We start from the raw sequence: 13,736 nt of genomic DNA on the forward strand, positions 1-13,736 counted from the left end.
AGCTGAAAGCTGAGAAGCTGTGGGGACATTTTTTGCCCCTGCCCACTGATTCACTCAGGAAACCTGGGGCAAATTATTACATTTATCTGTTTCTGCTCACAAGAGCTCTGTATTGAAAATGCAGCTCAACCGACTTTTCTTGTAAAATACTTTGAATATCATGAGGCATAATAGGCAAAAATAAAACCAACAAAAAACCCAAACCCCAAACAAAACCCAAATCAAGCAAATCTGTGGTGTTAAAGATGGGAAAACTGCAAAAATCTATCTGGCTAGATGAGGTGTTCTTCACTATTTATAAATACCTGATTTCACTGATTTCAGCAGATTAAGGCTTCATTTTCACTCTTCAAATGAATGACAAGTGTACCTCTCCAGGCTTCTTAAATAGCAAATTACAAAATTTGAACCATACCACCAGGTTGGTTGAACCAACCAAGAGGGCTGTAAGAGCCCTCTTGCCTGACCCTGGCAAAGATTGAAAGGGGTTGCAGCTTTTCCTTTCATGTTAGTCAACCCAGAGCAACAGATTACTCTCTAATTTCCATTTGCAGTGCATCTTCACCAAGAGTTTTCTCCTTCAACTAACATCTTTTGATCAGAATATTTAAGCATTTATCCAGTAAATCAGCATCAGTATTTGAGTCTTGTGAAGACATCCCAATGCCATTCTTGTCTCTTAAAAGCTTATCTTGAAGGCATGTCTTACAGGATATTTTTACTAGACCTTAAATGGCCTATGTTTTTGTATTGATAACGTATTCTGCTAATACACTTTTCATACCGGGTATGAAGAACTTTTACATATCGCTCCAGTGCTGTTAGGAATGGAGATGATAGTTCTAATATAGAAAAATACAATATCTTTCTTGATAATTCTTATGGATAGAAAGGTTTCTTAATTTTACTTTAAATGCTGAAGATGGCACTCTAACAATGAATAGTTCTTAGTTCTCATGCTAAAGATGAAGACAGCTAAATGTAAAGTTGTTAGAAATGTTAAGAGAAGTTGGCGTGTTCAGTCAGTACATATATAAATACTGTAGAGTTGAGAGATGGCAATGAAGAATAGTCTAATAGTGTTTTCTTTTCCATTGTGCATACCAGGAATACTGCAGCTTGCTCAGTTTTCTTACTTAGGAAAAGTATAAATAGGTTCTTCCTATTAAGAGACATTTTCTTACACTTCATAGCATCCTTCTTTTTTAGTAGTCCCTAGGCTTCTAGATGGGGTTTATTGCTTCTGTTTGTGTCTCTTGCTTCATGGTCTCCTACTTTTATGGTATAGATGTGAGTTCGGGGTTTTTAATTTCTAAAATCTGTTGCTAAAAATGGGGTTATTACACAGTGTAGGCAGTTTTGCAAGATGTCAAGCCTGTCTCCTTCCTGCCCATTCTAAGGAAAAGTGTCCTCATTTGTTCTGCATGGCTGTTCGGTTTCATGCTCTTTATTGAAATAAAAAGACAAGGATCACAACTGACTGATATTCCACAAGTGTTTGTCCACCTTTGTCAGTTAATTTTTTCCCAAATCACCCTTCTGTCTATTAAGCAAATGTACCCCAAAAGTCTGTGTTCATTTGTACACTTTCCAAACTCGCAAGGGAACTGTAGGGCCACATTTTCAACCTTTCTCTATATGAGCCATGTGATTTCTGTGCTGCTCCCAAAAATGTTGCATTTTCTGTGGGCAGGGTCAGTGCGGAGGCTAGTCAAGCCCTGCAGGGACTAAACCATCACTGAATCTGTTTTATCTGAGTACAGATGGTAGAAAGTTGTATACTTCAGCATCCTCTGACCACATCTGCATCTGCCAAAAGTGCAACTATCAGTACCTGAATCAGCATTTATAATAGATACTTCAGTAAAACACAGGCAAAGATGACTAGCATGGTGATACGAAAACACATCAGGACCAAACACTGGAAATCATATTGTTAGAGTGAATGCAATTATTGAAATGAAGACTTTGAAAGCCAATGGCTAATCTGAAGTGTCTTCTGGAGAAAGTTTTAAGGAACTTCATTTTCAGAAAGAAGACAGCCTTGTTGTTGAAATACTGTCTGACAAAATGTTTCATTTGGGATGCAGAAATACCTAGGCATTATCTAAGAATAACTAGGTGTATGCCTCTTGTATAAGTTCCGGAATTTTAAGTTATCTCTGGTTACATCAGATGAAACCTACCTGCATCTATTTATCTACATAGTTTGGAAATTGAAAATAAAGGGAAATTTACATTGTTAGATGTTGACAGTATCTGTAATGTGTATCTAATAGAATATATAGCATTGTTAAAAAATGTGCATTTACTCCAGGAAACACATTATTAATAACATGAAGTGCCTGACACTGACTGCTTACATTTCATTTTGCCAAAGTCCCATACTTCAATGTCTTCCTTCGGTATCTTTTTAGAAAGCAGTATGTAAGAAGTGCTCCGTATCTCATCTGTGGGATGAGATCAAAGCCACCACTCTAACCTATTTCTGGACACTGCTTTTTTTTTTTTCTGAGGAAGGGACTTGTTTTGATTTTTCTCCCTTTTCTTTGATATTTACATGACTAGAAAATTACACTTGAGATGTACATGGTCCCTTAGTTGTTTCTGAAAATGCTAGAACAACTGGTACGGGCGTATTTTTGGCTTTGTTTTAACAAATACGATCAGAGGATCCATCCTACAACGTATAGAAGTAGGGCAAATTTGTTTCAGCAGGAGCAGACTTATTCTCAGAGCTTCACACAAGCCATCTGTAAGTTTGTTCTTTTGGTAACCTACTCATTCATCATAATTCCCATCAGGTGTCGAATCCAAGGCTAGTGAGGCCAGTGTCAGGACTTGGTGGTACATTTGATTAAGATAATAATCAAAATATTATCCACAAGCATTGTTTTTATATTAGTACTTTTTATTTTATAAGAATTTATTTCATTTATCTTATATTAATATGTTATATATTTATATTTATTTGTATTTTAATTAATATTCTATTTTGTGGCACTGGAGCAGCAACAAAATACCTCAGTAACTGGCTTGCAGACACAGCTGTGGTTTCCCCCAGCTGGTTCGAATCTGCATGAGAGATCCTCATGGCTAACAGGTGATGGAGGCTCACCAGTACCATCCCAGTGTTTATATAGCAGGAGGACTGGAGTCCTAATAGGTACTGCCAGGAGCTTCCCAGTGCTTATGCAATAGTCATGCTTTGGCTTTGCATCAGGTCAGCTTTGGAGCATACAGCACAACACCCCAAGGGCTTCTGGGCTCAGCCACAACGTGCTCATTGCAAGAGCAAGGTCCTTGGTGGCAGGGGAGCTCCAGCACGCCCCGTGTTGGCGTTGCGACAGGCAGACCATAGTCATCGATATATAGTGGCAGCTGAAGTGAAAGATTACAGTGCAAGGCATGATGTCTTGCCTCAGTTCTCTTGCTAACAGGCCAGCAAGAAAAATAAAGCTCTTGTGATTTATACTTGCAGAGTAATCTCCACAGTAATGTGAAATATGATAGTTCAAATGGGTAAGAACAATGATAGCTGTTACCATTTTTGACAGGCAATGGGTTTGGAGCTTGGTGATGAATTGCATGCTGTCTGGGGTTTGTTCAGCCCACTTATCTTCAGGATGTCATTTTGTTTTTTGGGTTTTTTTCTTTAAAAAAAAAACATCTTTTAAGTCCTTTGGCTTGATGTTGGAGACTTAACAGTTTCTGTTTGGTAAAGAATTTTGCTTGCTTGTGATGTTTTTGGGGGAAAATGGCTCTGCACAGATTCCTAGGAAAAAGTTTTGAATGTTTATCCTGCTTTGATAAGGTAGAATAATGTTCTCTTTCTTATCTTCAATTTTATTTTAATTGGAACTGCAACAAAGATATGCAATTATATGAGGAATTCTAGTTTTGACACATTTCAAACTAAAATATCACTAAAATGCATAAATATGTCTGAAATTCAGACTTGCAATTACATTTAGTGAAGGGTATACCATATTTTATGTTGAACAACACCAGACCAGACTCTGAGATACTAAAGACATGGAATTATACCCCAATCCCTTCGCCACCAATCTCATAGAGATATGTCAAGAGTTTTCCAGAAGGATGGAAACTCAATACAAGAGGTGACGTCTTGCAAAGGTCCATGTGGTTGTCCGAGCTTTACTTGTTCTCCTTCAGTAAAAAGTACTGTCAAGCTTCGCTTTAGGTCTGTCTTGGAAAGGGTCAAGGTTAAAATGTGGGTGGGGTGAAGTAATAACCAGTGCATGGCTGGGAAAGCCTCTTTAAGCAGGAGGGCTCTGGTTACCCAATTGCAACAGATGAGCTCAAGGAGAAGAAGCAACAACTGCTTTTAACAACAAAGATCCTATGACAGGGCTGAAGGTGGAAAGCTAAGTCTCAGGCTGGCAGAAGACAGTGGGATTTTTAATTATGTTTACATAGTCCTATCACACTCTTAGTTTTGCAAATACTTTTCTAGAGCTAAACTGCTCCACTGGGACAACCCTGCTTCTTTCTCCCACTTTGTTCCCTTCACCGCATGAAAATCAGCACAACAGGATCTTGCTGGACTTAAGTTTTTCTCCCTTTTAAACCAGTGACATTGCTGCTTAGCTATTCATTTCCATTGGAACTGGAGCCAAGCTTTAAGTCCTTACAGTTTCCTCCACTTCTAATTTCACTGGCGTCGAGTTCTGACCAGTTAATCAAATGTCTTTTGTGTTGCAGGTGCCTTGATGTTTATTTTGATTAGTGTACCAGTCACTATTTTTAGCTCTTTGGTCTTTGGGTTGAATGAATACCAGCACAGACCTTAACCATAATAAACATGTGTTTTTAACCTTGCCACTTATTTTTATGTCTCTGTATCCAAATAATCAGGATGTGGTTACCTGTGAAGGTAGCAGACTACTACTTAAAACTTCAATGCACACCCACATACAAAAATATACATTGTAGAGGGTTACAGCTTTAAAAACACCCAGACAGACCCTTGTATGACTTCAATGGCTGTTGCCATCGGACTGACAGACAGTGGTACCACCTGGTTTCCTGCTTTGACTTTGTCCTTTGATTCCCGTGAACCAAGTCTGCTTCACCCCTACAGAATAACCAGCGGCTTTCTTCCTTGCTACTGATCCCTGACAGACTATATATGCATGTATATATATATGTTTGTAAAATGGGGTAACCAAATAACAGAAACACATGTAAAATATTTTTAAAAGCCAAGCAAGATACAATATTTGTAGTGCTGTTTCTTGAAACTGTATCTTTACTTTTTAAAACTGGACTCCAAATGCTTTTATGGCTTTTCTCCTTTGTAGTGGGGTGGGGTGGGGAAAGTACAAAGCCAGATGGTTTTTACCATGTGTTTTCTGCCTGATAGAATAGGATAAAACAACTATTTTACATCATAGAAATATCTTTATACATCCTTTCTATTTCTGCTTTTGCCAAGCAGAGAGTCAGCAAAGAATGGAAGAATCAGGCTTGAATTACACTCTGGGGCAGGACCTGGAGACAGAGTAATCTGCAATGTCACCTAAAGGTGAAGAGCATTCAGCTGGCACTATCTGTTTGCTGTGTGTTATGCAGTGACTCTATAAAAGAAAACATATTAACAGCCATGAGAACAGACTCTCCCTTTGCTTTCACTTCTTTAAGACCTTTGGAGCAAGGTTCCTCTGGGACTGCAACTGCAAAGTCATTAACAGATCGCTCTCCTTTGCAGATGCTGCAGTTCCAGCTTGTTGTGGTGCATTTGGCCCTTGTGATTACCCTGCTGCAGTGGCACTCTAGCTCAGTGCTCCTCGCCAAGGCAGCTCCAGAGGTAGGTGAATGTTTCTGGTGGTTGTCATGTAACCCTGCTCTTCCTCGGGTTGTTCTTGGCTACAGAGTGTGGAAGACACCACAGTATCCAAGCAGTGTTGGAAGGTGAGTGACCAGTATTGACTTTGCAAGGGCAAAGGAGGCACCTAGTGAAGAGTGATACAAATAGCATGGCTGGGAGGACGGGCAGAATGGCTGGGAGGACAGGACAGTCTCACCTAGACTCATGCAGCCTCTGCTGAACATCATGGGGTTTTGTGTGTGCTAAAACGTTGTCTAGTGACTTTGGATAGATAACTTCCTGATGAGGAGAAGGAGGTGATGGTTGCAGGGAAAGTAAACTCCTCTGGCACTGTAGGGAAGGTTTCATTCTTCTTAAAGACAAATAATAGCATGAGAAGTCCACAGCTTTCAGAAGCCATAAGGAGATCCCTAAGAAAAGACCACCTGCACAAAAGTTACAAATCAAAGGAGACAGAACAGACCAGGAGATGGAAGCAGCGGAGTACCTTGCCTAAGCTTGCAAAGGAAAGCAACAGATGAAACGGGAGAATTGTCTCATGTTTCATCCAGGACGATATGCAGGGGTTGCACCTGAAAATACTTCTACTGTGTTCTCTGTTTTTATGTCATCTTGACATGAAGCAGATTTGGCAGGAAAGGTATGTTTGTAAGGGTTTCGTGCCATACAAAAAAAATCAAGGATTTAAGAGTCTAACACACTGTTTGGCTGTAGGGTCTTTGCATAGTTTTTAAAGATCAGCTTAGCTGTTAGATGCACACTGAAAAATACTGATGGATCCTTCTACCTTGCTCTCTCTTCAAGTAAACATGCCCTGATTATACAAAATAATACTTGTTATAGAACATAGGGCTTGGGGGAACCACTCCCCGCATCAGTGCTGCAGCAGCTGCTGCTCTGGTGCAACACAGACCTGGAATCCTGTCTCTGGCAATGATAGATCTTTGTTAAAAGAACACAAGAACAGAATGACTTCAGAGCCTTCCTGATCCAGGGACCTGCACTAGACCAGGGCATGTTTTAGCTGCTGATGGGCCTGAGATTTGTCTTTGAAACAGTTTAAAAAACAGTGGTTTGTTTTTTTTTTAAAAGACATGTATGCCTTTTAGTAATGTGTTCCACTTCATCTGTGTGCTGTGTTTAAAAAGTAGCTCCTTATATTTATTTTAAATCCATCATCTGGTGACCTCATTGGATGGACTGAGGAGCTCTTTTTCTTGAGGAAAAAATTACCAGTCTTTATTCACTTCTCTGCTGTTCATAAGTTTTTAAACCCTCCACTGTACCCCCTGCACCCCACACTTATCTCTGCTTATCTGTAAAAGTTGTACTTCATTCAGTGGTTCACCATAGGACAACTGTTGTCTGCTTCTGATTACCATTTTACCTGTCTCTTTACTTCTTACAATTCTATTATATAATTTTTAAGACAAAAAGTACTCAAGAGCAGAGGCTATTTTTGACTTTCTAGTTTCAAGTGTTAGTGTAGATATTTATCCTCACTAACCAGAGGGTAGAGTTCAGTCTTTTTTCAAAGGCATAATTTTCTTGCAAACCTCTATGAAAGTTTTATAACCCTGAAAGGGAACAGAAAGGATTGCTCAGTGCACTTGAGACTCATTAAAAGTAAAGTCAGAGGACAATATGAGATCCTTTAGAAAAGTATTGACAGTGCTACATCATTTGTGTGCTCCTTCTTATATAAAGATCACAATTTTAACCAGTGACAGGGTGTATGTGCCACCCATCAGTAGTGGAAAACATCACCACCACAGCTATGGTGTGGGCCACAGGAGACAAGCATATTACATCATCCATGTGATGGCTTCCTTTATGTTTGTGCTAAATCCACTGTATATGAACAAGACAGGCAGTGGCGTGCCTCTGAGGATAGAGGAAAGCCTACTTCAAGGCATATAAACAGAAATTTCTAACCAAATTTTTTATTAAGTCTGTGAAGATCAAGTGGAGCAAGAAGACAAACATTTCATCTGAAGAGAAAATTATTTGAGCTTAACACCTGCTTTCATAGACTCTCTGCTGCCCTATATTTTTCTGTTATTTGCAAAGCAACTATTTCACTTTGATTTGGTTCATTTCTGTCTTGATTGACCTCAATATTCTCAGCTATTCTGGGTAGCGAGGTAGTTTGGCTTTGAAAAGGTTTAAGCCTAATGTCATAACCAAGGTTCAAAGTACTGTGTTGTGCAACATACTCTCCTTTCCTCCGCCCCACATATTGTTACTGTATAAATTCTTTGGATGTCAGTGCTGAGCCAGTTTATTTTGGGATATTTTTTGCATAGCAATTCATTCGTCAGCTTTGGATGGAAAATTCTGTATAAGTTTTCATTACTATTTATTAGCATTCATTGAAAAACTGAAAATCACTTTCCTGAAAATTATCAGTATGGATATTGGAGTCTGATAATGTTGATTGCATTTTTAAATGAGATTAAATTACTCAGCTCATGCTGTAAGTGATACTAATCACACTGCTGAGATAGGGATAGTCGGCTGGCCTGCAAAAACAGGCTTTGTGAAATAAGAAATTTTGATAATTCTTGCAATAATAATGAAGATGAGTTTAATTGTATTAAAAAAGACAAAAAAACCTCCAATTTTTTTATGTCAAACTCCTGTGGGTAGAAAATGGCCATGTTTCACAGAAGGAACTTTGTTTTAAAACATGGTCCCAGGTTCAGTATCTTAGTGATTATGTATTTATAGGAGTGCTGCTGTGATACTGGTTGAAATGTTTTTTTCTGGAACTTGAGCAGTAGCAAACATCCCCACTTTCTTTTGCAGCCTTTGGACCCTTCAGCTGCTCTGGGCATAGGAGCACAACCCATCACCAGTGAAGAGAAGTCAGCCACCAGCCTGGCAGCCAAACTGTTCCTTCTTGATGAGCTGGTGTCTCTGGAGAATGAGGTGACTGAGACCAAGAAGAAAAGAAGTTTCCCAGGATTTGGCTCCCCAATTGACAGAATTTCTTCAGCCTCTGTGGATGCTAAAGGCAAACAGAGGTAAATTCTTAGATGCTCCTACTATAATGATAAAGTCAGAAGAAAGCTGTTGGTAGATGTCCTGGCTACATATGGGTTAGCTTTAGCCACCAGCAGGTTTACTGGTCACTTGAGAGGTGCTTTTGATCAGGGTACCAGCATCTCTTCAGCAATTGTTCTGGTTGTATGGTGTGCAGTCCTTCAGCTGTGATGAATAATACATGCACTATTCATCTATCCCTATGGTGCCAGAGAGCTAACAAAGAACATTCAACCATATGCATTTTTTAGTCCAGTTCTTTCCACTGATGTGAGCTAACATTCAGTTTAAGACTGCCTTTTTGATTGTGGGATTATTTAAAGCGAAAACATGCCCGAGGTTCAAAAGCAGAGGGGCAGGACTGGGTGTTCTCGAGTCTGGGGTGAAAAAAGAAGGTATGGCGGTGTGCACAACCTGAATAGCAAGATAAAGAACACATCATGAAAATGGGCAGACAGTAGAATGAGCTTCAAGACCTCAATCAACTGATGATAAACCAGGTTTTAATCAATACAGTAGCACAGCAATACCTTCACAGTACATGTTTGAAGATAAGCGTGTTTATAACAGGGCTAAGCAGTGATGCTTGCTGTGGCTGGGGAGAGCCAGTGAGTTTGGGGCAAAGCTCAAGGGGCTGTTTGCTGTATCTGAAAGAGCTTAACTGTCTTGTTGCCTTCTTCTGGTAACTGTCTTCCTTTGGATGGAATCCCCAATGCCACAAAGTATTTAGTAGCATGCTTAAAGCTTAATCTGGAAAGTATTCACAAGGGCCAGTCAACGTTACAAGTATTTTTTTTTTTCAAATGGAGTTTTGCAATATTTTCTTGTTGTTTTTCCATTTATCCACCCAGTCTGCTACTAGGGCTTCTTGACTGTGGCCAAAAGTGACAAAATACAAAATTCTTAAAACCTTGAGAACTATTCTGTTCTGTGTATCTCTTCGACAAATCAAAATCAGCTCATTCTTTCTTTGCTTTTTAGCACCTCTTCCTTTTCCAAGGTCATTTTTGAAACTGCAATGCCTTTTTTTTGCAAAAGTACATGGTATTCCCAATTTGTCTTATGCTTTTTGGGTGGAAATCTTGTTTCATCCTCTGTGCAGTACAAGGAAAAAAAAAAACAACAAAAAGAAAAAAACACAAGAAAGGGAAATTGTGGTGGAAATCATCCAAGTTTCCTAACAGCTTGTCGCTGAATAATGAGCTCATGCAAATGAGTGACACACTGCACAAAATTTCTCCTTTCCCGGCATCATCAGCACCATTTGCAGTTGTTCATTGAGACTGTAACTTTGGGGGAGCCGATTAGCTTTTAAGTTTGGGATTGACTAATTTATTAGAACCATCTGAGCTGCCTTGCTCGCTGCATCTATAGTCAGATACTACCAGTAGCAGGACCGAAGATGAGATGGGTGCTATGAAACAGTGATAAGGCTGTAAGGAAGCAGTACACAGTAAGGAAATAGGCAGAGGCTGCTGCACTTAAGAGGGGTAAAACAGAGGACTGAGCACCCTGTCACTGTCATGCACACAACAGTTAACAGTGTATTCCTGTACCAACTGGGACCGTTGCCTTTAGAGACCAGATAATGACTTTTGAAGTGTAAAAGCTGTTAAATAGATTGAACCCCTTAGTTAATACAATGTGTGTGGTGCTTGGCAACACAATAGAAACTTTTGGAAGAGGGTAGATCAAATGTAAGTCCGTGTGGCACCCACCAGTTATGGGAGGCTCATGAGTTTATAAAGCTTTGAACGCATGGGAAAGGCAGGCAGGAAGGCACGAGTCTTCAGAAGAGGCAGAAAGACCCAGAGGCAGACGGAGAGAAAGGCTCGGGGAATCTTAGAGCAGGCTCCTTTAAACAGGAGAAGCATCGCTTTGTCCCTGCTGGGTGCGGAACGGGCCCGGCCCGGCCCTGCGAGGGCGGGTGCGGGCCTGGCTGCAGTGGCGCGGGATGGCCACACGAGGGGGCTGTGCCCGGCCGCAGGCACGGCGCTGCGCTCCCCGCGGTGCGGTGCGGTGCGGAGCCTGGCGGCGTTCCGGCTGCCGGTGCACAACCCGCCGGTGCACAACCCGCCCGCATAATCCGGCCTGGGAAATTATTTCCCCTTTTTATCGAGCCAGGCTCGGCATGATTCCAGCAGCCCGAGACTCCCACCAGCTTGTGCCACCCCCGGGGGGGGGAAAGCCTGCTGCCCCTGAGGAGGCAGGCTGAGCATCAGCCCCTGCCTGCCTGCCCTCGGCTTCCCTTGGCTGAGCGCGGCCGTGCTGGGTCCCTCGGTTCAGGGAGGGCACGGGAGGGCTGTGCCAGCCGCTGCCCACCCTTTGCCGTGTCACGTAGCTGCTCCAGCGTGCCTGAAGCCGCGCTCCCTGCGGACGTGGTACGCTCAGTCCCCGCTCATTGACCTCGTCCAACAGTCGCTGGCGAAGGCGCAGCAGGGAGCGGGCTGCTGGTGCGGAATGTGCCCCGGGGCTCCGGCCCACGCCGGAGAGGGGCGAGGAAAGGCCTGCCCAGCTGAGCCCAGGGACCGACAGCGCTGGGCAGGGCCCCCAGGGCCGCCGGCGGGGTGAGCGTGGCAGTGCGAGCACGTTGAGCCAGGCACGAATGCAGGACAGCGCTCTGCTATCCCCCGCATCTGCCGACTTACGGAACAAAACTTCTTTTTATTTATATTCCTTGACGACGACAGATAAAGAGTTCATCTTCCAGGGCTTCTCTTGGACCTGCATTTCACTGACAAGTATTTCCAAGGGCAAAAGTTGAGGTTATTCTCGGCTGCAGAAAAACTCACCATTTCAACAATTAATTAAAATCAAACTTCTGGTGGTGGAAAAAATGCTCAAAAATACTGCATTTAGTTGGGATTATTTTTATTATTATTATTAAAAGTTGTAATAAGATATTCCTGCATACAACTTTTCACACTTTCCTCATGCCCTCATTCATCAAATCATCAGGAAATGGACCACATGGGGGAAAAAACCAAACCCAAACCACTCCCGTTTTCAATCTCATCAAAGGATTGCTACTCTACAGTTTTGAGAACAGCACACAGTGCAGGAGACTCCACAGGAAAATCCTGCTTAGAGGTCCTCTGGCTTGTCCCCTGTTACTGTGCAATACTTTCTACCTCCTCATTTATCTTAGCCCCACTGGGCCCTTGGAGATTTCAAAGATCCAGGCTAATGGTTTATCTGAAGTATGCATGAAACAATTCCCTTTTATGCATGCAGTGTATTTCCTTTTTTTTTATGAATAGCAGTTAACCTGTGAAGTTATTTGTTTGCTGCCAAATAAAACCAGGAATAGTGGATAAATGTCAGCCAGTCTGTAAAACAGGTGCAACTCCTGCTTATTCTTTCGTAAAACAAGATGCTTCACTTGTCTTTAAACACATCTTTGGTGGCTCCTGCACAGCTGGCCTGTCTGAACAATAACTTAGTGGGATGAATGGAGGAATCAAAGATGTAGTAACATTTTTGTTATTCCTATGATGTCTTTCTACAATTCTTTCCCTTCTCCTTTGCTTTTTTTCCTTGTGCAGGAAAGTGGTTGAGCTGCCTAAGAGACGGTTTGGAGTTCCTCTTGACCGGATTGGAGTGAGCCGTCTCGGCAACACCAAGGGTTAGCAGTTCCCTCAAGTAAGCCAAAGTACTCCGGGTGTGGGCAGGCTCAGGGAACCCCACCTGCTCTCAGTTACACGGAGGTATTCAAGGCAGGCTAGTAGGCTTTTGGAAAGAGTCGCTTGGGGAATGATGGCTTCTTAAAACTAAACTGTCAATTTAGCTTGAATACCCTAAATTACACCTTAGTACCCCCCTACAAGAAAACAAGTATTCGGAATTTTTTCATCTCCTGTAGACCACCTTACAGTGTGTTTGTCTAAGCCTTGCATTTCTGACATGGGAAAATGTAATGTTTACTGCTTTTCTGCCTACAGGTGCTTCTGTTCTGAAGGATTGATGCTGCACTGGAAACATGACAGAAATATGGAAGAAGCATCACATCATGTCTTGCCGTTGACTAATGATACAACACTCAAGGAACTGACCTCCTGCAAAACCTGTTTCACCTTGCATTTAACAAATGTTGCATTTACAAATAATAACAAATTCAATTCATCAGGCCAGAATGCTCTCACAGTTGTGCATGGTGTCACTGATAGGAAGGAACAGAAAATATGCATATAGTTTAATTGCATGGCATTTATTTCTTAAACTTGCAGAAGTTCGTTATCCTAGCAAGGGCTGTTAGATATTTTTTGGATTGAAAATAAAACTTCCAGAGATGCCAACAGCAGACCATGAAAAGCAGACAGCTTTGCACGTTTCTTTCAAGAGGGTGCTTATTTGGTAGATGAAGGGAGGATTTAAGAGTTATGGGACAAACCTAGAATTTATTTGAAGTGCTGTTCGGGAGAAGATGTCTACTGACTTCACTAGGAGTTAGTCTGGGTAAGAACGATGACAATACCTTAATATTTGTCCTAATGTTTTTAGTAGTCTTTATCTCTGCACCATATTTAGACATGTTTTCATCATACAGCAGATCCTGAAATGTGGTGAGACTTCTAGTTTCCTCCTTTAAGCTGATGAATACATTTCATTCCTCCCTAAGCACAACATAGCATAGTATCCAAATATGAAGTCATCTGCTTCCTAGGCCGTCTGCATTGTATGCCTTATTTTAGCCTCTTGATGTGTGCATGGGGCATAATTGGACATCCAACTCTAAAAGTTCAAGTATTTCTCACTCTGGTAAAATGTAAACATGTCCTCTCCACTTCATTTCAGAGTAAAACAGGTTATCTTAAATCCTGTTTCGTGCTTTTCACTTATT

At 41.5% G+C, this 13,736-nt stretch overlaps 1 protein-coding gene across 2 annotated transcripts in view; it reads left to right on the forward strand.

Annotated features, from left to right (window-relative positions):
* The window catches only part of OSTN (osteocrin), a 29,479-nt gene extending 15,768 nt beyond the window's left edge, over positions 1 to 13,711 (forward strand). The window contains exons 2-5 of one of the 2 annotated variants that reach the window (XM_080410580.1): positions 5,732 to 5,830; positions 8,660 to 8,877; positions 12,442 to 12,538; positions 12,838 to 13,711. In XM_080410580.1, coding sequence (XP_080266706.1) covers positions 5,732 to 5,830; positions 8,660 to 8,877; positions 12,442 to 12,526 — 402 coding nt within the window. In that variant the 3' untranslated portion in view covers positions 12,527 to 12,538; positions 12,838 to 13,711. The remainder of the gene's footprint in view (positions 1 to 5,731; positions 5,831 to 8,659; positions 8,878 to 12,441; positions 12,539 to 12,837) is intronic. The other variant, XM_080410579.1, reaches the window with a different exon arrangement.
* The last annotated feature ends 25 nt before the right edge of the window (positions 13,712 to 13,736 follow it).

This window comes from Falco punctatus (assembly GCF_963210335.1).
Source record: "Falco punctatus genome assembly, chromosome: 13".
Taxonomy (NCBI): Eukaryota; Metazoa; Chordata; class Aves; order Falconiformes; family Falconidae; genus Falco; species Falco punctatus.